This window comes from Mercenaria mercenaria, chromosome 18 (assembly GCF_021730395.1).
Source record: "Mercenaria mercenaria strain notata chromosome 18, MADL_Memer_1, whole genome shotgun sequence".
Lineage (NCBI taxonomy): Eukaryota > Metazoa > Mollusca > Bivalvia > Venerida > Veneridae > Mercenaria > Mercenaria mercenaria.
The window spans coordinates 56,877,785-56,902,382 of NC_069378.1; the positions used below are offsets into that span (position 1 = coordinate 56,877,785).

The 24,598-nt window shown below is 36.2% G+C and overlaps 1 protein-coding gene across 1 annotated transcript; it reads left to right on the top strand.

The window, feature by feature from the left end:
- Positions 1-8,709: 8,709 nt before the first annotated feature.
- On the top strand, positions 8,710-24,161 carry LOC123538254 (mucin-2-like). The gene is made up of 5 exons (XM_053529881.1): positions 8,710-8,728; positions 14,116-14,222; positions 18,043-22,807; positions 22,987-23,093; positions 23,562-24,161. The coding sequence occupies exons 1-5, from the start codon at positions 8,710-8,712 to the stop codon at positions 23,835-23,837; spliced, it is 5,274 nt and encodes a 1,757-aa protein (XP_053385856.1). The 3' UTR covers positions 23,838-24,161.
- Positions 24,162-24,598: the final 437 nt, after the last annotated feature.

The following is a 24,598-nucleotide window of genomic DNA, read 5'->3' on the forward strand; positions in this document are numbered from 1 at the left end:
GCAATAGTTATAGATTGTTACATTTTTATTGAGAAATATGCACGAGTTCTGCAGCGGAAATATTGCGCGACTTTATGAGCGCAATATTATTTCGCGAAAGAACGATTTACGGTTAATTCCGCGAAAGAGTCGGTTTCCAAATGTTACGGTTGTGTATGTTCACTATAATCCCCTAAAGTAACACATTTTTGCTGCTTTCAGTTCACACTTAAAACAGATATAGAATGGCACTAGACAATGCAAAATACAATAAAAACAGATATAAAATGGCATTTGAAAACGCAAAAACAAAACACACTTAAAACAAATATAGAATGGCACCGGACAATGCAAAAACAGACTTAACACAGTTATAAAATGGCACTAAACAATGCAAAAACAAACTTAAAACAGATATGGAATGGCACTGGACAATGCAAAAAACACATAGATGTAACACAGATATAAAAATTGACATTGGACAGTGCAAAAAGGACACTTAAAACAGATATAAATAGGAACTGGACAATGCAAAAACAAACTTAAAACAGATATAAAATGACACTGAACAATGCAAAAACACACTTAAAACAGGTATAAAATGGCACTAAACAATGCAAAAACACACTTAAAACAAATATAGAATGGCACCGGACAATGCAAAAACAAACTTAAACAGATATGAATGGCACTGGACAATGCAAAAAAAAAACATAGATATAACACAGATATAAAAATGACATTGGACAATGCAAAAAGGACACTTAAAACAGATATAAATAGGAACTGGACAATGCAAAAACAAACTTAAAACAGATATAAAATGACACTGGACAATGCAAAAACAAATATAAAACAGATATAAAATGACACTAGACTATGCACTTGAATTATCATGGCGTATTGTCACCACAGTAAATAAAAGGTGGGCAGGTTCCAGCTCGGCATAATCGTTACTAAATTGCTTGTTTAAAAGCTTCCCAAATCATTCAAATGTTAATGGTAAAGACTAGGTTTGTGTATCTAAAATGTGACGTGCAAATATTGTACAAAAATATACGACATCATCACCAGGACGCATCTCCATGCATCCCCGACGTCTAAAATGAATTTGTGGCCATTCTTAATCTATAAAGACTGCGAGCCCTTTTTACGCTATCAAGCTACTTCAATCCCAAAGCAAACAAGTATAATTTTTCTTCATTTCTGAACTGAAAATTTCCAAATGCTTGTTAACATGTAGAGTACTTGCAGTTTTATAATAGTTTTGCTACTTTGTGTGTGTGTTTAGGTGCCGAGTGCTATGTCCACTTATGATCGCAAAAAAATATAATAATTATATATATGTGGCTTTATATATTGCGTTGTAAACAAAATAGCTGGCCAAACTAGCTACGCTCGACATGCGAGTTTACAGTGTTTTTCTATGGCTTTCTGAAATACAGAAAAAAAAAATGTAATCGTTACATTATTATATCTTTTCTTCTTTTTTGTAAATTTACACTTTTGAACTTTAAGAACCAGTATTAATTGTAGTTGTACTTTAAAGTGACCTGGCGTTTTCATTTCGTTTAACGATTCAATAATAACCAAAAGACTGACCGATATATGCATAATAAAACATTTAAAACAGAAACATTACCAAAATATGGTTTTTAAATCAGTATTTTCGTTAAGTGATGTTGTATACAATACACTTTATGCTGCATTAGTTTCGAATTTGACGGCCAGATGTTATCGCCGCATATATCAACACTGCATAAATACACCATATTCCTGTAAGCAATAAAATATTTCACGCTTCTTGTGGGATGAGCTTGACCATAATAATTTTTTTGTGAAAGTATGTTTGTTTAGCTAAATAATATCATACCACTTGTATATAAAGCAATTTTCGAAATTTTTACATCATAGGGAAGGTTATTTCGAAAGGTGTGAACGGTGTGTTTTTTTCGTATTTTAATTACACTAAAAGAATATTAAATTCTTTTAGTGTTAAATGTTTGGAAAAAGGTTGCAATATACCAAAAAGGAGTTTCAGTGAAAAAGTGTATGTGTGACGTACTTTCATAAAGCGTCGGAAAAAACACCTAAAGGATGTAAATTAAACTTATAGAATGTCTGCATAACAAAAAAAAAATTTCTCGGCATTTCAAAAAACTCTATAGGGTAAAATGCTGACAAAACTGTAAAATTAGAAAAACAAATAATAGAACTATCCTACGACATATATTGCTAAAACTTTGCAAAGAAGTGAAAAGAACAGAAAAGAAAAAGGTCAAAAGGAAAGGGAACAAAAAGGAAATTAAATTACACGAATCAGTTAACATTTTTCTGAATCTTTGCATTCTGAAGCAAAATTTTGAATCACAGAATCAAGATATATGGCGATGATCATCATGTATGGATAAAGAATCTACATATGCTTGCTTATCTAAAAGATGCTCGCAGTTATACAGACTTTTGCAACTTTATGGTTGCTTTCGACCATTTCTTACGGTAAGATATAATTCAGTTTACTATGATGTATTTGTTTCCTGTAGTCCGAGCGATAATATAACCCCAGAACTCAGTAGTGACTGGACGGGAGGCTTGTACACCATACTGGTCACTTTACCTTTTTTATATATCTTTTTTTTCAGTGAAAAAAATCTAACTATAGAAATGAGAAATCACGTAGATTTCTTAAACAACGAATACTTCAATTGCTAGCATAGTCCATTGACGTTTTGATACGCTGTTTATAGGGACAAACGAAATAAATATATATATGTGTCTTCATCTGTTGACCTTGTCGACGTATTTCTTTAGTCTTTCAGATCAGTTGTAGAACAGCCTTTTAAATACTGCAAACGGTTACATGTACAGTCCATCCAGCAAAGACCAGGGGCCGTATCCATAAAGCATTTTAAGTATAAGTTTTGACTTATGTTGTAGATTTTACTTAAGTTTGTGGTGATATCAGCTTAAGTCTAAGTAAAAATCTTAAGTCCTATTCACAAAACAGCTTAAGATACGTAAGAAATGACTTAAGTCAGAAAACAAAATGGTGTCGTGAGTACGATTAAAGTGTTGTTTTTCAGATAAAAGCACTTTAAACATAATTGTGCATGTTGTATCTGTCTGAAATTAATGGGTTTTTTTTTTAATGTTTTCGTCCACAATAAAAGCCAAAAATTACTTATTAAGTTGTTTTATGAATAACAAATATACTTAAGTAAAATAGATTTCTTACCTAAGTAATACTTAAGTAAATAATTTATTTCTTATACTTATACTTAAGATGCTTTATAAATATGGCCCCAGATAGCAGCGACCGTTGACTAGAATGAAAGAGTAATTAAAAGGAAAATTTCGTTTGACGTTATTAACAAAATCTAAAACCTCAGAATTGTTTTATTTTTGGTATTTACTTTATATATGTATCCTACTTACATGCAAAAATAAAGGGTAAACAAGATCTGTAAAAAGATCCTTTGGAGTCGAAAGGAATAATAAATCTTACTTTTTCATGTCGTTGATGCAACAACATTTTGTCAGATTCCTTCATGACTTATTGTAATCAGGTGACAAGTTCTACATGTAATAAAATATGATTTACGGATAGAAAACGTAATAGTCGCGTGTAGGAAGTTCTTCGTTTATTCAATAAGTTCATTTCTGCTTTACATATCATATTAAATTGGCTTAATGTACCGACAATGGATCCCTACGAATGTATGTATGTTCTTGAAACTGTTGCCTAATCTGGGTAGTTTATTATAAAAGGAAAATAAAAAAATATATTGTAAAATAATCGATTCATATTTTGAAATATTCTGTATATATATATATATATATATATATATATATATATATATATATATATATATATATAACATTAAAAAGCTAACAACTCACGCTGTGACTGGGGTCTGCAGACCAGAACCTCCATATTAAGCCATGTGTAAAGGAGAAAATTTACGATTATGTATTTTATGTATGCGATTTCGGCATTTTCCGGTTTTATGAAAACAATAATAAATGGGCCACAACATGAGAAAACCAACATAGTGCGTTTGCGACCAGCACGGATCCAGACCAGCCTGCGCATCCCAGGACCCATGCTGTTCGCTTTCAAGCCTTTTGTCATTAGAGAAACCGTTAGCGAACAGCATAGATCCTGACCAGCCTGCACATCCGGATCAATGCTGGTCGCAAACGCACTATGTTGGTTTTCTCATGGCGCGGCTCAATTTTCTATTATGACCGTAGGATGAGGAAATAGCACACGAGAGTACGTAACCGAACAGAAATTGCCGATTGTCAATACGGGTCCACTTCCTTAATGTCATATGACACAACTGAAAGCAATTATTTTTTTATGGATGACTTACAGATGAATATAAATTTTCAATTTTTAATCAATGTAAAAGAAATGCAAGAGATTTTAGAGCTATTTCAAATTACCAAAAATAAGGCTGTGTATTTTTATTTCAAACTAATGCGCCGCTAAAGTAAATAAAGGATAGGTGTGTATCTTGTTGGTTACCATCTTTCGTGTGGGTGAGTAACATTTAAAAATGATTCTACAGGTTACAACATTCAAACAACTGTTCTTCATTAGCCTATTCTATATAATATTGACATATTTCCAATGGCTGCAGCACACAACAGGACCCATTTTAAATGTCTGTAACTTACATTTTCTTGAAGAATAGTGTTAGCGCAGAATAAAAATCAAAAGGAAAGTTGGGATCATTTTGATGCAAGAAAAATATTTCAGTCAAACACACAAACTGTAAAATCAGCTAAAAATGAGACCCCAAATTGTAGTAGTGGTGTATGATCTAAGTATCCGCGACAAATTTTGTCACGTTATTATTTCATTATGAAAATGCTACTTTCATGACAAGCATAGACCTGTCATGTGATTTCAGCAAAATAATTGCAAAGATAGTAAGGAAAATAGCTCTACAGAACAAAAACACTGAGGACTATTTGAATCCTTCATTATATGCGACTACCATTTTTCGCGCCGTTTTATTATTTAGTGTCTGTATGCCTTCATCAGATGACATGATTAATAGAACATAAGGATACTGTCTTTATTAGGCTAATCTTAGAAAACATTCAAGTCTCAGTACAGCCTGGCTTTGACTATTTTCTTCGCCTCGCCTATTAAATCTAAATCTAAAAATCTCTACCCTTGTTAAAGAAAAAAGTACGTACACTTTCCGTGCATACGTAACATAGCTAGATAATTCCTTTACTTTGTCAGGTAGACTTAAATGCTTTTGTGAGAAAGTTGATTTAAGCGAATAAAATATTTCTTTCATTGGAAAAATAATGCTCCACCGAAAATATATTTTCATATGCTTTGAAATGGAACTAGAACTGGAATTTCTTTAGTACATTTCAATTCAAACTGTAAAGCTGTTACTTTGCTAAATGTTTAAAATAGCTGACAATGATGATTATATTGATAATAATTATCATTTAAATAATGATGATAATAATGATAATGTTGATGATGATGGTTAGGATAATGAAAATGGTAGTAATTATTATAGTGTAACGGGCTTCGTACCATTTAAACAACGTCTTATTTATTTCATATATGCCTGGGCCACACTTTCCTAAACTGAAGTTTCACTCTATCGCAGATACTTTTCTCGATTTTTTCCCCGACTGATTTTCAAATCCGCTGTGAACTGTAATGAAAATATTTGACAGCTTATTTAATGCATGTAGAAATGCTAATATAAATATGAGAACTACACCCCATTCCTGATTCAGATCCGGTCATCTGTGCCAATACAAACCCGATTAGGGAATAGAAACACGTTAAGAGTGAAATACTTTAGTCATCCTACGACAACAAGTGGCTAATATAAGGCTACAAATGTCAAACGCACTTTTGTAATGTTGTTCTATTAAATGAAGCTGAAGAGGTTTTTGATGGCCATCTAAGTGACACATCAAATTTGTCAAATATAAATGATGCATTCCAAAAATATTTACCTGCCCAAAACTATTTTTAGACATAATCAAACAGTTTCTCAAAACCTATGTCAAAAAGTACAAAGTACAATAACTAGACAGAATGTAAATAAAACAAAGATTATTTATATTTTTTTTTACTATTTCTACAATTACTGTGCATTGATACACCATGTCATTCAATTTCACATTAATTGTAATAAAAACCGATTATTAATTCAACATTTTTTACTAATTTGTTCATTTCATTTTTCTGTCCACCATCAGCCACCATATCATTACAGTAATGTATTCTGTTGATTTGTCGTACTTGTGAGTTGCAAGACGTTTATAATTCCATAAGAATTATCATTTTCATGCCTTTTTATTTCACTGTTTATGTTGCCTGGTAAGAATCGAATTGTACAGTCATTTTGTTCAGAGAACCATATGTTAGACTGGTGATAGAGACAAATATTGTTAACAACGTTAAATAACTACCATTATAATAATTATTACCGTTTTCATTATCATAACCATCATCATCAAAATTATCATTATTATCATTATTATTATGATGATAATTATTACCAATATAATTATCATTGTTACTATTTCAATTATTATCATTATCATCATTATTTTGTTTGTTTGTTTTGGGTTTAACGCCGTTTTTCAACAGAATTTCAGTCATGTAACGGCGGGCAGTTAACCTAACCAGTGTTCCTGGATTCTGTACCAGTACAACCTGTTCTCCGCAAGTAACTGCCAACTTCCCCACATGAATCAGAAGTGAAGGACTAATGATTTCAGACACAATGTCGTTTATCAAATAGTCACGGAGAACATACGCCCCGCCCGAGGATCGAACTCACGGCCCCGAGACCCGTAGACCAACGCTCTACCTACTGAGCAAACCGGGCGGGCTCATTATTTTAATTATTACAATTATAATTACAGTTAGATTATTATTATTATTATTCGAATAACGTGAAGATGCTACACTCAATTCTTGATGCAGTAGGTAGAATAAGATCAAAGTCATTTTGTAAAATAGTGCCCTTAAGCAAAAATATGTAGAAGTACGCCGCTAATGTATTTAATACTTTCTGGACTAATAGCTTTTTAAAACTGTATCTCTATCAATATGTATTTAATGTACACTACGTTATTAGCCCAAGGTCCTGCATGCACTTAATAACACTATCGATATTTATCAAATGATTGGGTGAGCTGCAAATAAGAACACTTATTGTTTTTGCAATCTTAAAACTGGTTTCACTTTCATTTATCTTCTGTTATTCATTTTTTTTTACATTATTTAATCAAGTAATCAGTGTGCAAATAATATAAAATATTATGACATACGTGTGAGAGTATCCGAAATACTGTTGTGAAAAAAGAGTGTGAACATTACTTACTACTCAACATTGGTTTCTACTGCATACCAATATTCGTTCTGCGATTTGGTTATTCATTGAAATTACTATCTAAAACCCTGGGTTCTTTCTCCACCATCAGAAGTGTCAAAGTTCATCTTGTGAGATGACCTAAGTTGTGTTGGAGTGAATGTAACCCCAACCCTTGAAAAAGGAGAAATAAAACGACCACATGATTACAGTACAACCTCTCCAGAGCGGCCCTCTCTTAAGCAAAAACCTCTCTAGAACAACATCATCAAAATTTCCCTAAGCTGATATACTATCAAATTTACCTCTCCAGAACAACCTCTAAATAACAGTCAATATTTCTATCTCCCAAATGGGGTTGCTCTACAGAGGTTGCACTGTAATAATTTCTTCAATATCTTTCAGGAATTGTTAGTGCTTGCGAGGACGACCAGTCATATACAAGGAATGGGCTCGCATGTAGATATTTAATTCGCGAGTCGAGTCTGCACTTGTGCTACGACCCGGAAATATACCAGGCCTGCTGCTATTCTTGTACTGAAGTTAACATTGGAATTCCAGGTACTAGGAAGTTTTGATCTCTATTTTTGTCAACATTACGAGTCTAAAATTTATACTGACTTGAAATTCAGAGGTTGTTTTTTATTAATTTAATAAATACAATGCAAAGAAATAAGAATGAAGCTTCATATAGCTTTAGAGCTGCGAAGATGAGATCTATCACTTAAAAATCAAGAATACTGTGGATTCGAGCCTCGCTTGGTGCGTATCATAAGCATTCCAGTTGGCTTACGGAAAGTCGGTGGTTCTACCAATGGAATGCTGGAAAGTCGCCATATAACCTATAACTGTGTCGGTATGACGTTAAACCAAACAGATTTCTTTTTTTGAAGAAAACTGCATGTGTATATAATTCTTATTTGAACAATTTTATGAATTATATTTATTTACCTGCTGACATAAGTTAACAAATATGAAAACATATGTATTCATATAAATTTTAGACTCGGACGGAAATTTGATAAATTTCGTACTACATATTGTATACAATAATTTAGCATGTTCTATGATATAGTATTTGCATGACGATATATGAACTATCAAAATAATACCAAGTTCGTACGATGAAAAAAGTCCCTATATAAGACAGCCAAAATAGTATCTTGTGACTAAAAGAACATACTTGACCGAACCAGAGAACGTCCGAATAAGGGAACGTCTATGTACGAATGAGGGAAAGTCCTTGTCTGTACTAGTTAATGGTCCTTGTCTGATTATGTTAACAATTCCTTGATAATTATTGTAAAATCTGAAAAGGAATACAGAACACATCCAAACAAAATAATAGGTGACATCTAGAATGAGTATGTTTGCGGGAGGTAAAGAAATGTGCAAACAAACAAAAACAATAGCAGACTCTACATGTTCAAGTCCACACTGCACCGGCTTATTCGTGATTTTTGAAGGGTGGAGTGTGAAAAAAAATACGATTCCTATCTCCGCATTCAAAGCTCGGAGGAAATTGTTGTAGCTTAATGGGCGTTTGTCAAAGTGTTTAAATTAACAAGTTTGACAGGAGTGAAGATAATTCTATCATTACCCACAGGGTATAGACAAAGTATGAGGTATTCATATTAACCCTAAAAATACCCTGCTAATTTGTATAATGAACTTGTCCGTCCTTCAGTATCAACAGTACCATTAAATGTTAAAAGTGGTGCATAATAAAAACTTACTTCATGGCGAAAAGTGCAGGTCATGATCAGACTGCACGGATGTGTAGGCTTATCATGATCTGCCCTGGTCGCAAAGGCAGAATCAATCGTGAGTAAAGAGAAAAGTATATTGAATACGAGTATAAAAAGTAATCCGAGTTTCTAAATACATCTATGAATCATTTTGAGCATTTTCGGCTACAATGTTGTACAGGGTGTACATGTATAATTATTTTTGTGCAGGCTATGTACACTACTGTAGGTTTTTGCTTTAAAAGGAAATACGTGTTTATCTTTGATTCTTACTAAATATTTTAAGCTACTGCTTTTATTCATTACACTACACAGACAGACATAAAAAGTATGAATATATAAACAAGAGGGTCATGATGGCCCTGGATCGCTCACCTGAGTAATATGAGCTACATGTTTCAAATGTCAAACTGATGATAAAATATTAAAAAAGTCAGTAGGTCACATTCATGGTCAATGAAATTCAGTTTTACGATTTGTGTGCAAAACTGTGTATGTCATCAAAATTTCTAGGCTGTATCTTAAAAAACAAGAAAGTAGGTCAGTAGGTCAAGATCACAGTCAAGTGACATCATATTACTTGGGGTCATCAGGTAATAATAATTAAACAGTCTTGAAAATAGGATCAGATGATTTTTTAAGTATTTTTCCTATATAACTCGCATAATAACTAAGTGACCCCAGGGCGGGGCCTCTTTTAACCCCAGAGGCATAATTTGAACAATTTTGGTAGAGGACTATTAGACAATGCATCATACCAAATATCAAAAGCCTAGGTCGTATGGTTTCAGACAAGAAGATTTTTAAAGCTTTTCCTGTATAGGTCTATATAAAACTTGGGACCCCCAGGGAAGGACCTCTTTTCAACCAAGGGGTACAATTTGAACAATTTTGGTTGAGGACCATAAGACAATGCTACAAACCAAATATCAAAGGTCTAGGTGTTGTGGTTTCAGACAAGAAGATTTTTAAACTTTTTTTCCTATATAAGTCTATGTAAAACTTGGGACCCCTGGTGCGGGGCCATATTTGACCCTAGGGAGAAAATTTGATCAATCTTGGTAGAGGACCACTAGATGATGCTACATACCATATATCAAAGCCCTAGTCCATGTGGTTTTGTACAAGGAGATTTTCAAAGTTTTCTCTATATAAGTCTATATAAACCATGTGACCCCCGGGGCGGGGCCATATTTGACTCTAGGGGGATAATTTGAACAATTTTGGTAGGGGACCGCTAGATGATGCTACATACCAAATATCAAAGCCCTAGGCCATGTGGTTTTGTACAAGAAGATTTTCAAAGTTTTCCCTATATAAGTCTATATAAACCATGTGACCCCCGGGGCGGGCCATATTTGACCCTAGTGGGATAATTTGAACAATTTTGGTAGAGGACCACCAGATGATGCTACAAACCAGATATCAAAGCCCTAGGCCCTGTGGTTTTGGACAAGAAGATTTTTTTAAAAATTTCCTTTCGGTTGCCATGGCAACCAGAGTTCTGCATGGAATTCAATTCTTTGAACAATTTTGAAAAGGGGGCCACCCAAGGATCATTCCTGTGAAGTTTGGTGTAATTCTGCCCAGTGGTTTTCAAGAAGAAGATTTTTTTAGAAATTGTTGACGGACGACGCACGACGCACGACGGACGATGGACGACGCACATCAAGCGATCACAATAGCTCACCTTGTCACTTCGTTACAGGTGAGCTAAAAACAACTTATTCTTTAACATTTATTCAGCTAACATTCAGCATTTTCTAATTTTGGCATGTCTATATTATAAACATTGCATACTAGTATATAAGAACCAGTGAAAGCGGAAAAGGTATATTTTACAGTGTTGATTGTTTCGTCGAAAAAAGTACGTGAATCGTGACTTTTGTGCATCTTATTTATGGTGTGCACTATCTTTTGACAGTAAACTTGACGAAACATTTATGACTTGAAAATAATGACGTCAGTGTATTAAATGTATCTTTTCTGTTCACACTTAAGAACTGCATGAAAGATTGATCCATGATCAATATCCTTACGTATTTCCTCCTAAAAATATTCATTTATAAATATTATTATTTATTTGATTCTTATATACAATGTAACTAACTCGAAAAATAAAGGCAAACTTACCAACAGACTGCCCTTATGGAGATCACAAGGTATGCCTACCGTTCCTGTGTTCAACCTACACCGACCCTACAGAATGTTGTCTTACATGCAGTCCATTTTCTACAAGCAGCTCGACTTCATCCACGTCATCATCTACGTCATCTACGTCATCATCAACGTCATCAACGACAGTATTATCTACGTCCCCTGTGTCATCTTCGACGTCTACAGGTTTGCTATGCAATTTGAAAATGAATTTTATAATATTTCAGTGTGATAGATCTAGATCTAAAATCTGCTGTTTTAGTTACAACAAACTTTAAGGCAGTTTTGCACCCCTCCAGTAACGGGTTGTTAATAAAGGTCGTTTTACAATTTTATATAGATCTACTGGACCATTAATAATTATTGCCAGCTGGCGCCCTTATTTCAATAAAATAATTAGATCTTGTAAAATATGTATTCTGAAACGTATCCATTTGTTGGAAGTAGTTGTCTCTCTTCGTTTACATTTAGAAACATCTTCAAAGTTCCTTTGTAACAAATTCAAATAAGTTTCTAACCAGATATTCGGCTTTTGGAATTGAAATTATACGGTTAGAAAATTAGGAGAGAAGGTTGAAATACTGATAAAAAGGTGGGGGGGGGGGGGGGGGGGGGGTGATTCTTGGGTATAGAAAAAACTTTGTTAAGTAGATATACTATAAAATTGATAACATAATCTTACCTGACTGGAAATACGACCTCAGCGTTTGCAATTCTGACGGCTGTACGGTGCTGTATAAATGACACGTAGAGAGAAAAACGTGTTGTATTTGCAGGCAATCTGGATGATTCTCGTGAAACTCTGGTCATTACAGACCCATTTTTTTGCATGCTGGTATAATAATGCATGGATGGAATGATCGTAATATGCCCTAATTATTGTAATCATGTAACAAAACGCCATATAGATCTAACAAAATTGTTCAGTTACTGTTTATCAAATTATACTTAAATTTCACAATACCTATACAATGAAATATGGAGAAATTGTCCATACACTATATCTGCGCAGGCATAAAATATTCCGCCTCACTAGCTCAATTTTAGTAGTGAGCTTTGCCGGAGTGCGGGAGGTCGTATAATTATATAAAAAATGGTACTGGTTGCTCCCTTGCTTGGCACTCAGCATTTGAAGGGTTGTACCAGGAGGTAAAATAAGCCCAGGTAAGTATCTGTTACTGGATACATAGTTTTGTCCCACAGGATCTTTGTAGCTCATTATGCAACGTTAAAGGGAATTCCTATAGTTTTTAATGCGCATCTTTCTGCGCAGCCGACACTTTCTATGGAAAACTGAACTGAAGTCAACATTTGTTGAAACATGTTACAGACAATCTTAAATATGAGGAATCTTGAATGAAATAACATTTTTGATAAGTTATATCAGTAATCAGATGTTGGTACTGGTTTATGTTGTATTGACAAGTATCACGCCTGACAGGTATCTTGCTATTTTTGTGGTTGTGTTTTCACATCGCATTTTAGTATAAAGACAGTGTTGTTCATATTATGTAAGATAATTGACTTAGTACTGATAAGACAATATCACCTTTCAGATTATTTAGTATGCAATTATAGAAAGAATTAAGAATTTTTAAAACTTTTTTTAAACTTTTAGCAGACATACATGTAATCAATTTGGGCAGGTTCGCGCCATTTCCGTCCGAACAGGTGTTTGTATTCTAGCGGTCTTAACATAAAATTTAGCCTGGTGACCCATACATTTTTAGCCATTTTTATGCTCACAATACAATTATCTATATACAAGAAAAAAAGGAAAAAAATCTATGAAAGAGTTTTTTCAAAATTTAAAAAAATATTCTTCACTATGGGTATTTTTCATTGAAAAAAGTTCACAAAAGTAAATATGAAACAATATTTTTTTTTCATTTGTACCCATCATTGTAAGGATAGAGTATTACAAATATGACTATGATATCAAGTAAGTATATGATAAAATCTGTAATAAGAAAAAAGCCGTATTGTGCTGCCTGGATGTATATTTTGGTTGGTTTTTATAAAAAAGCAGAAAATTATGAAAATGTTCAAAAATCGCTGGCAGTTTCAGCAACAGTGGGTGTGTTCAAAGCAATTTTTCACAAAAACAAGCCTAGTGACCTATTATTTTTATTTGTTCATTGTTTTCAGCACACATTTTTCTATCATATATATGAATTAAAAAAAATTCTATGAAAGGAAAAAAATTATCGGAATTCTCTTTAAATAAAGCTTACTTTACCTTTAGGCCTAAAAAGTTCTTTGTTTTCCGGTAACCTGCTCAAATCATTAAGGTAGTTAGGTCGGATTTTTTTATTTTTTTTGTGGGTGGGGGATTTTTCTTATTAAAATATTTTTGTGTCAAAAAAAAATGAATACAAATAAGAGGATTATATAAATGCCTTTTACGAATCAGCAAGTTAATTTCTTATATCACTGACCATGTTTAAAGCATAAAAAGTGCAGTTTTGCAACATTTTGTTACAAAACTTAAGAAAAAAAGATATTCTCCCAGGCCATAAAAACAATTAGGGTCGGGCCAAAAATTTAGGGTAGGTCGGGATACCAGAAACAAACATTTTTTACGGCTAACAAAACGGTTCAACGTTCCTCTGAATTGGGATGTTGTCTTTTAACGTGAGGGTTAAATCTCGCCGACATATTAATTAAATCTAAAAAGTTAGAAAATGTATAAAACCATAAACGTGCAGTGCATACAGTTAATGTGTATTTTGTGTATTGTATTTTCAAACAACAGAAAGACATTATATATGTACTATGGGAATATTAATACAAAATTATATTGTTTTAAACACAGAAGTACTGACAGAAATAGTTAAACACACCGCGTCCTTCTGTTTCAGTTCCTGATGACAACGCATGCGTAGATGATCCTTTGTTTACCAAGGGAGGTAAAACATGCAGTAATTTAGTGCGGGAGTCTACAACAAGCGAATGTTACGACCCGGCTGTAAATACAGCCTGCTGTTTTTCGTGTTCCCAAGTCAATATCGGAGTTCCAGGTAACCTATGCTAAGTAAGGGACTGTAATAATTTGCATGCTAAGTAAGAACATTACAGAAAGGAACTGTAATAATGTGCGTGCTAAGTAAGAACATTACAGAAAGGGACTGTAATAATTTGCATGCTATAAGTAAGAACATTACAGAAAGGGACTGTAATAATTTGCATGCTATAAGTAAGAACATTACAGAAAGGGACTGTAATAATTTGCATGCTAAGTAAGAACATTACAGAAAGGGACTGTAATAATTTGCATACTAAGTAAGAACATTACAGAAAGGGACTGTAATAATTTGCATGCTAAGTAAGAACATTACAGAAAGGGACTGTAATAATTTGCATACAAGTAAGAACATTACAGAAAGGGACTGTAATAATTTGCATCCTAAGTAAGAACATTACAGAAAGGGACTGTAATAATTTGCATGCTAAGTAAGAACATTACAGAAAGGGACTGTAATAATTTGCATGCTAAGTAAGAACATTACAGAAAGGGACTGTAATACACTTGCAAGCGGACGCCCTTATCGGTGCATTTTGTGCGCGGAGTTAGTACATAAGACAGTGGCATCCAAATGCACGGTTTCAACAGGGGTTATGGTCGCATCTTTATTTATCACCAGTTATGAAATTAAGTTTGGGGACAATACCTAATATTATCACAAATGAATCAATCGGATACCGACTTTCTAGACTCATCCCCAGACTCATTTAATATCTAATTCCCTGTAGTGGGTCCAGTTGTGTTTCAAATAAGTCACTCGAAGACATGAACAATAAGAGCATATGAAATAGAAAAAAAGTGAAAAACTACAGGTCGCCTAACACGACATAAATGGAAAAGTTGCAGCTTTGGTTTGACTGAGCTATGGAAATGCAAGCTTCATCAAAGACAACAACTGTCTGCATTATATTATTATTATGCACCCCCTACTCCCTCTTCAAAGAAGACATTAGCGGAAGCATATCGCTTTGTACATAGCGACCGCCTCAGTCGATCGGTATGTCCGGTTGTCAGTTAAGGTATTAGGCCCATGATAGAGTATCTCCTTTTTGAAGAGTACTCAATTTCTACACAAACCTACTTTGACTGCATTTTTCAGGGGGGCGTAGGTTCAAGCCTCACTGGGACCAATTTTTGTTTCTTTATTTTTCTTTTTTTCTAGTAAGTTTTTACTTTTTAAAGACTTGTTATTGATTTATTGTACAAAAGTGGAAAATATTCATTTGATAATCGATTTCTTGCTGTTCAAAGTGAATTTACCTCTGAAATAGAAGGGGTAGAGTTAGACATCTTTAAAAATACTGAGTTACGTGCGGTAAAAGTTCTCTATTTTGCCTTCTTTCTTAGATTACATATTGTGGAAGAAATGTAGGTAGGTGTTACCTCTGCCCCACGGTTACTTTTAAATGAAGTGAGCAAAATTCAAAACAGACCCACAGGATTCGACCTTAATTTTTCAATGTTGGAGATAGAAATCTGTCTCATTAAATCCGTTTACTTGAGACACCCTAGAAAAAATGATACTGACACTTTTATTTCTTAGTTTTATAATTGTTTATCAATAGTTTGGTGATTCTTTCATAAAAAATAATGGTATAATGTATTCTCTGCAAACGTTTTGGATAAAGGCCGCCACTTTTGAAATTTGTCCCTACTTGAGCTTGAGGAAATACCATAAATAACACAAAATTTATGAAAAACGGCACGGTAAAAGTTTTTAAAAATTTGCAACAAAGTGCAAAGCATGGTCAACTGTAAGAATATACCAAGCAAATACCATTTTTTAAACATTACTATTAGGGGCCTAATACCTTAAACGAACGCTTTCCGCTCAATAACTCGAGAACTACTTGACTCAGAATATTCAAACTTGATAGCATGATTGGACCTATAAAGTAGACGACTCCTATTGCTTTGAAGATGAATAGGTCAAAGGTCAATGTCACAGGGACCTGAACATTGAAAATGGTTTCCATTCAAACACTTGAGAAACATTTTAAACTTGATAGAATGATTGGACTTATAAAGATGATTACCTATCTTGTTTTAAGTGTCAGTAAGTCAATGGGCAAGGTCACAGGGACCTGAACGTTGAAAACGGTTTCAGTTCTAATAATTTGAGGACAACCAGGCCCTATGTTCACAAAACATTTTCAGTCTCAGCTGAGTTTGATAATGAAACTATCATTGTCATCTATATCTAAATTGCATGTTTAAAAGTTAATTTCAAGCCAACAACTATTTTCAAATGACTCTTCAGTAATGATAGTCGGCCTTAGTTGGAATAGTCTTGAAGTTTTAGGGTTTTTTTGTTTTGTTTTTTTCAAACTCAAACTCAGTTGAGACAGAAAAATGTTTTGTGAACATGGGGCCTGGTCAGTATCTTTACATTTTAAAGTACGGCTAGACATATAAAGTAGATGAACCTTATCTTATTGTTTATAGCGTCAATGGGTCAGATGTCAAGGTCCCAGGGACCTGAACATTGCAAACAATTTCTGAAAGGTAACTAGAATACCACTTGATCCAGAACCTTCAAACTTAATAGCATGATGTTACATATAAAGTTGATGACCCGTGTCGCTTTGGGGGTCAGTAAGTCAAAGGTTAAGGTCACAGGGCCTGAACCCGCTCAATAACTTGAGAACTACTTGTATCAGTATCATCAAAGATGATAACATGATTTGGCTTTTGAAGTAGATGACCAAAGTCAAAGGTCAAGGTCACAGGAACCTGAACATTGAAAACTACTATTGAATGGTTACTTGAGAAGCACTTGATTCAAACCCTGACAAATTGTTAGGATGACTGGTCCTAAAGTGTAGAGGATCTTTAGGCCCACCGCCACTCTTCGAAAAGCGGGGGATTCTTGCTTTGCACATGTCTCTTTGTCAGTCAGTTGCTATTTTCCCGTTTGTACATTGAACTAGTTTAATCTGAGTTACACAAATGACTTATTACACGGTTGGCAGTGTCGGGACTGACTCGATTGCAATAACAAACTGCCCGCCTGTAGGTGCGCATACATATTTTCCAAACGTCTTTTGTCAGTCAGATCAATAGATCAAACATCAAGGTCAGGGTTAACCTTGGGCATCGAAATGTTTTACTCGATATTTATCCACCTACCCCATTACTGAGTGGCCACGAAGGTTGGCATGCAAGTTCTTCAAACATCTCTTGTTGGGCTACATTTGCTGCCTTTCTGTGATAAAATCATGACCGATCCAATTCAAGCGTCTTTTTAAGGCAGTTTAAGAAGAACTTTTATAGCAGTAAATATCAACAAAAAAGGTTTTATCATTGTTTATATTGCTTTAATAACACGACTTCTCATTCATATCAGTTTTTACAAGAAGGAGATATTTAGCTTTCGTATTCTGACCGTCATGACGAAAATCAAGTTTAGTATTCAATGTACAATTACTCATACATATACCAAGAGTATACCTTAAGCTGACAAATTTCACTTAAATTTGTTGTCTGTCGCGAGATTTTCCGGTAACTGACGATCAATGGTGAAATTTTGCGATTCTGTCATTTATTTGTTTTATTCTTCGTAAATGGTTTCTTTATTACAGGCTGCCCATTTGGAGACCGAATTGTTTGCATACCATTCTTTTGTCATACATACGAGAACCCGGAGAGGGATTGCTGTCTCACGTGTAGTTCATTGTCTTCACCATCATCATCTTCATCGTCATCGACATCATCATCATCATCAACATCATCACCGTCACCAACAACAACAACTACTACACAGGCAACAACTACACATATAGCAACAACAGAATCTAGTCAAACGATAACTGAGCAGACGTCATCAACTACAGAAACCCAAACCACATCAGACACAACGACATCCGGTTCAACTACAACAGAATTGGAAACCACATCAGATTCAACGACATCGGGTCTTACTACAACAGAAGCGCAAACCACATCAGATACAACGACATCGGGTCCAACTACAACAGAAGCGCAAACCACATCAGATTCAACGACATCGGGTCTTACTACAACAGAAGCGCAAACCACATCAGATACAACGACATCGGATCATACTACAACAGAAGCGCAAACCACATCAGATACAACGACATCGGGACCGACAACAACGGAAGTGCAAACCACATCAGATACAACAACATCGGGTCCAACTACAACAGAAGCGCAAACCACATCAGATACAACAACATCGGGTCCAACTACAACAGAAGCGCAATCAACATCAGATACAACGACATCGGGACCGACAACAACGGAAGCGCAAACCACATCAGATACAACGACATCGGGACCGACAACAACGGAAGAGCAAACCACATCAGATACAACAACATCGAGTCCAACTACAATAGAAACGCAATCAACATCAGATACCACGACATCGGGACTGTCAACAACAGAAGCGCAATCAACATCAGATACAACGACATCGGGACCGACAACAACGGAAGCGCAAACCACATCAGATACCACGACATCGGGTCCAACTACAATAAAAGCGCAATCAACATCAGATACCACGACATCGGGACCGACAACAACAGAAGCGCAAACCACATCAGATACAACGACATCGGGTCTTACTACAACAGAAGCGCAAACCACATCAGATACAACGACACCAAGTCCAACAACAACAAAAGCGCAATCCACATTAGATACCACGACATCATCTGGTCCAACTACTACAGAAGCGCAAACCACATCAGATACAACGACATCGGGACCAACAACAACAGAAGCGCAAACCACATCAGATACAACGACATCGGGACCGACAACAACGGAAGCGCAAACCACATCAGATACAACGACATCGGGACTTACTACAACAGAAGCGCAAACCACATCAGATTCAACGACATCGGGACCAACAACAACAGAAGCGCAAACCACATCAGATACAACGACATCGGGACCGACAACAACGGAAGCGCAAACCACATCAGATACAACAACATCGGGTCCAACTACAACAGAAGCTCAAACCACATCAGATACAACAACATCGAGTCCAACTACAACAGAAGCTCAATCAACATCAGATACAACGACATCGGGTCCTACTACAACAGAAGCTCAAACCACATCAGATACAACAACATCGAGTCCAACTACAACAGAAGCTCAATCAACATCAGATACAACGACATCGGGTTCAACTACAACAGAAGAGCAAACCACATCAGATACAACGACATCAGGTCCTACTACAACAGAAGAGCAAACCACATCAGATACAACGACATCGGGTCCAACTACAACAGAAGCGCAAACCACATCAGATACAACGAGATCGGGACCAACAACAACGGATGTGCAAACCACGTCAGATACAACGACTTCGGGTCTTACTACAACAGAAGAGCAAACCACATCAGATACAACGACATCAGGTCCAACTACAACAGAAGCGCAAACCACATCAGATACAACGACATCAGGTCCAACTACAACAGAAGCGCAAACCACATCAGATACAACGACATCGGGACCAACAACAGTGGATGTGCAAACCACATCAGATACAACGACATCTGGTCCAACTACAACAGAAGCGGAAACCACATCAGATACATCGACATGGAAACCAAAAACAACGGATATGCAAACCACATCAGATACAACGACATCGGGTCCAATTGCAACAGAAGCGCAAACCACATCAGATTCAACGACATCAGGTTCAACTACAACAGAAGCGAAAACCCCCACAGATACAACGACATCAGGACCAACAACAACGGATGTGCAAACCACATCTAATACAACGACATCAGGTCCAACTACAACAGAAGCGCAAATCTCACCAGATACAACGACATCAGGTCCAACTACAACAGAAGCGCAAACCACATCAGAAACAACAACATCGGGTCCAACTACGGCAGAAGCGAAAACCACATCAGATACAACAACATCGGGTCTTACTACAACAGAAGTGCAAACCACATCAGATACAACGACATCGGGACCAACAACAACGGAAGCGCAATCAACATCAGATACAACAACATCGGGTCCAACTGCAACAGAAGTGCAAACCACACCAGATACAACAACATCGGGTCCAACAACAACAGAAATGCAAACCACATCAGATACAACGACATCGGGTCCAACTACAACAGAAGCGCAAACCACATCAGATACAACGACATCGGGTCCAACTGCAACAGAAGCGCAAACCTCATCAGATACAACGACATCGGGTCCAACTACAACAGAAGCGCAAACCTCATCAGATACAACGACATCGGGTCTTACTACAACAGAAGCGCAATCAACATCAGATACTATGACATCATCGGGTCCAACTACAACAGAAGCCCAAACCACATCAGATACAACGACATCGGGACCAACAACAACAGTAGTGCCATCCACATCAGATACAACGACATTGGGTCCACCTACAACAGAAGCACAAACCACATCAGATACAACGACATCTGGTCGACCTACAACAGAAGCGCAATCCACATCAGATACAACGACACCAAGTCCAACTACAACAGAATCTCAATCCACATCAGATACCACGACATCATCGGGTCCAACTACTACAGCAGTGCAAACAACATCAGATACAATGACACCTAGTCCAACAACAACAGAAGTAAAAACCACATCAGATACAACGACATCATCAGGTCAAACTACAACAGAAGCGCAAACCTCATCAGATACAACGAAATTGGGTATAACTACAACAGAAGCACAAACCACATCAGATACAACAACATCGAGTCCAACTACAACAGAAGGGCAATCCACATCAGATACAGCGACATCGAGTCCAACTGCAACAGAAGGGCAATCCACATCAGATATCACGACATCATCGGGTCCAACTACAACAGAAGCGCAAACCACATCAGATACAGCGACATCGAGTCCAACTGCAACAGAAGGGCAATCCACATCAGATATCACGACATCATCGGGTCAAACTACAACAGAAGCGCAAACCACATCAGATACCACGACATCATCAGGTCAAACTACAACAGAAGCGCAAACCACATTAGATATAAAGACATCGGGACCAACAACAACGGAAGTGCAATCCACATCAGATACTGCTACATTTGGTCCACCATCAACAGAAATAACACCTACAACAACAGAAGTGCAAACCACATCAGATACAATGACATTAGGACCAACATCAACAGAAGTGCATTCTACATCAGATACAACAATATCAGAATCAACAACAACAGAAGTGCAAATCACATCAGATACCACAACATCGGGTCCAACATCAACAGATATAACATCTAAAACCACAGTAGCGCAATCCACATCAGATACTACGACACTGGGACCAACTACAACGGAACCTCAAACGGCAACAATTGAATTCACATCCACAACCACAGAAACAGCATCTACAACAACAGAATCTCAAATAACATTAGATACCACTACATCCGGTCCTACCACAACAGAAATAACGTCCACAACCACAGAAACGGCGGTTAAAACAACAGAAATTCAAATCACATTAGGGACCACAACATCGGATTCACTTACAACCGAAATAACATACACAACAACAGAAGCTCAAACCTCAACAGGCACCAAGACGTCGGGTCCGACAACAACAGAATTAGCATCCACAACAACAGAAACTCAGACCTCATCAGGCACCAAGACGTCGGGTCCGACAACAACAGAAATAGCATCCACGACAACAGAAATTCAGACCTCATCAGGCACCAAGACGTCGAGTCCGACAACAACAGAAATAGCATCCACGACAACAGAAATTCAGACCTCATCAGGCACCAAGACGTCGGGTCCGACAACAACAGCAACAGCATCCACAACAACAGAAACTCAAACCTCATCAGGCACCAAGACGTCGGGTCCGACAACAACAGAAATAGCATCCACGACAACAGAAACTCAGACGTCGGGTCCGACAACAACAGAAATAGCATCCACGACAACAGAAACTCAAACCTCATCAGGCACCAAGACGTCGGGACCGACAACAACAGAAGTAGCATCCACAACAGCAGAAACTCAAACCTCACCAGGCACCAAGACGTCGGGTCCGACAACAACAGAAATAGCATCCACTACAACAGAAACTCAAACCTCATCAGGCACCAAGACGTCGGGCCCGACAAGAACAGAAATAGCATCCACAACAACAGAAACGGCATCTATAATAACAGAAGCACAAACCACATCAGATATTTCGGCACCCAGTCCGACAACAACAAATATAAAATCAAAAACCACAGACACGGTTTCTACAACAACAGAAACGCAAACCATATCAGATACCTCGACAGCTGATCCGACTACAACAAAAATATCACCAACAGCAACAGAAGAACAATCTACGCCAGATTCGACATCTCCTGGTCCGACAGCAACAGAAATAAAATCAACAACAACAGAAACAGAGCCTGCAATCACAACAAACCTAACAACGTCAGACGGTGGAAATGCTTCGTCTACGGACAGTGACGTCATTGAAACAGACCAGACGACATCAAATGGTAATGGCTAACCTTTTTACGCAGAAATTTCAGTATATAAAAAAAAAGAACGATGAGAAAATAAGTTAATCGAGTCAAAACAAATATGCAAAGCAGTATGTTTTACCAGGTAGTTTTATTACTCATTTACCTGATAATTATATTTCTTGTAAAAAAATTGATTTATTCCCGTATTTCAGATTTGGCAGTCATTCTTTCGTCGACGATTTGCGCTTTTCTTTTATTGCTGCTTTTGTTGGTTGGATTTGTGTGGTTTATTGTCAGACGAAGGCTAAATTTAGCAAAGGTTAGTACAAGAAATGAGAAAAAACGAAGAGATGTTAATTTGCTACAAAGTTTTCATCATAAGCTCTGGAGAAAAAAAGGTTAATTTGTGCAGAAACACAATATATACTAACAAAAATATAGTCCGCAGATATTGGAGACAAAAAGCAAAACTAGCTGAACCGTTTGCTTTAACTTTTTAAGATTTTATATGACGCTAGATCTAAGGTTTAATTAGCTGTTTAATACGTTGATAATGATCTCTTTTTTTGCAAAAGTGAAATTATAACTAATTTTTCAAATTGCTCTTGATATCGAGCAAAACATTGACACGTGTTTTGTTCAAATGACAGGGTAGACCTGTCCAAAAATTTCCATCTTTGTATGGCGTTGTGTATTAATATCCGAGTTACAGCTTATCCGAATACCTCAAAATTAAAATGGTGTTACCTCTGTGAGTGATCCATAGTTTGTGTTTACTGTTTTTCAGAAGTTATCAGAAAATTCTTCAGACTACAACCAGTTTACATACACAAGGCGATGGCTTCAAGAACCTGACAGAAGCTTATCAGATGCTTCCTACATGTACCCTTTTCGACAAAATAATTTTGCACAATATCCGGAACGTGTTGAAAATGGAGTGTACAACCAATGGAAACTGACTAGAAAACCTAGTTACGCGAGTTTCGGACTACGAACTGCGTATAGTTCTATACATGACTGGTACACATCACTTCCGTTCTTGAGACGTCACTTCCCGTCTTGAAAAGAACATTTTTAAGGGAGATCGTCAAAAACGACTTCCGGTAGTACAGGAGAAGATAACTCCAGAAACATTCGCAGAATCAATAGGAATGTAGCTAGAAATTGTTTACACGGATAAGACACGCTTATAAATGTCTCGTTTTTACTGAATGGGGTGCTAATGTGTCCTAGGAATATTAGTTCATGTCATAAACAAATCCAGTGCCATGAAAAAATTCCAAGAACCAAGATTTGACCTATTTTCAATTCTGGAATGGGGCGCTGTTGCCTGAATTATATATATGATTCGCCTTACTGACGTGCAATTATTAATATAGAAGGGTTTCACGACTATTTTATTTGTTTAGTTTGTTTTTATATATTTATTAAAAAGTACTCATTAGATGCTGTGTTGTTTGGTTTATACATGTGTATTGATACCTGTAAAAATATATTTCAAAGAACATGGAAAAATAAAGGCAGAACTACATTTCTCATTCTTATATACCACGCACGATTTTCTCGTATTTTACCTGTGCTTAAATATAAGAATTTTTCACCGGTCGAAATTGTGGGCTGAAATATCTGGATCGATGGTTATTGTTTAGGCGGTAACGAGCCTCTGCCGAGTAACCGCAAATCAGTTTATCGAGAGCCAGATATTTCCATCCACATCTTCAACCAGTGATATATTATTTCTTATAACATACCCGCCATACCGTATTCTTCTATTAATAAAAGAAAAAAGATAAATCGTTTTTCTGCAACATTTTAAAATAATGG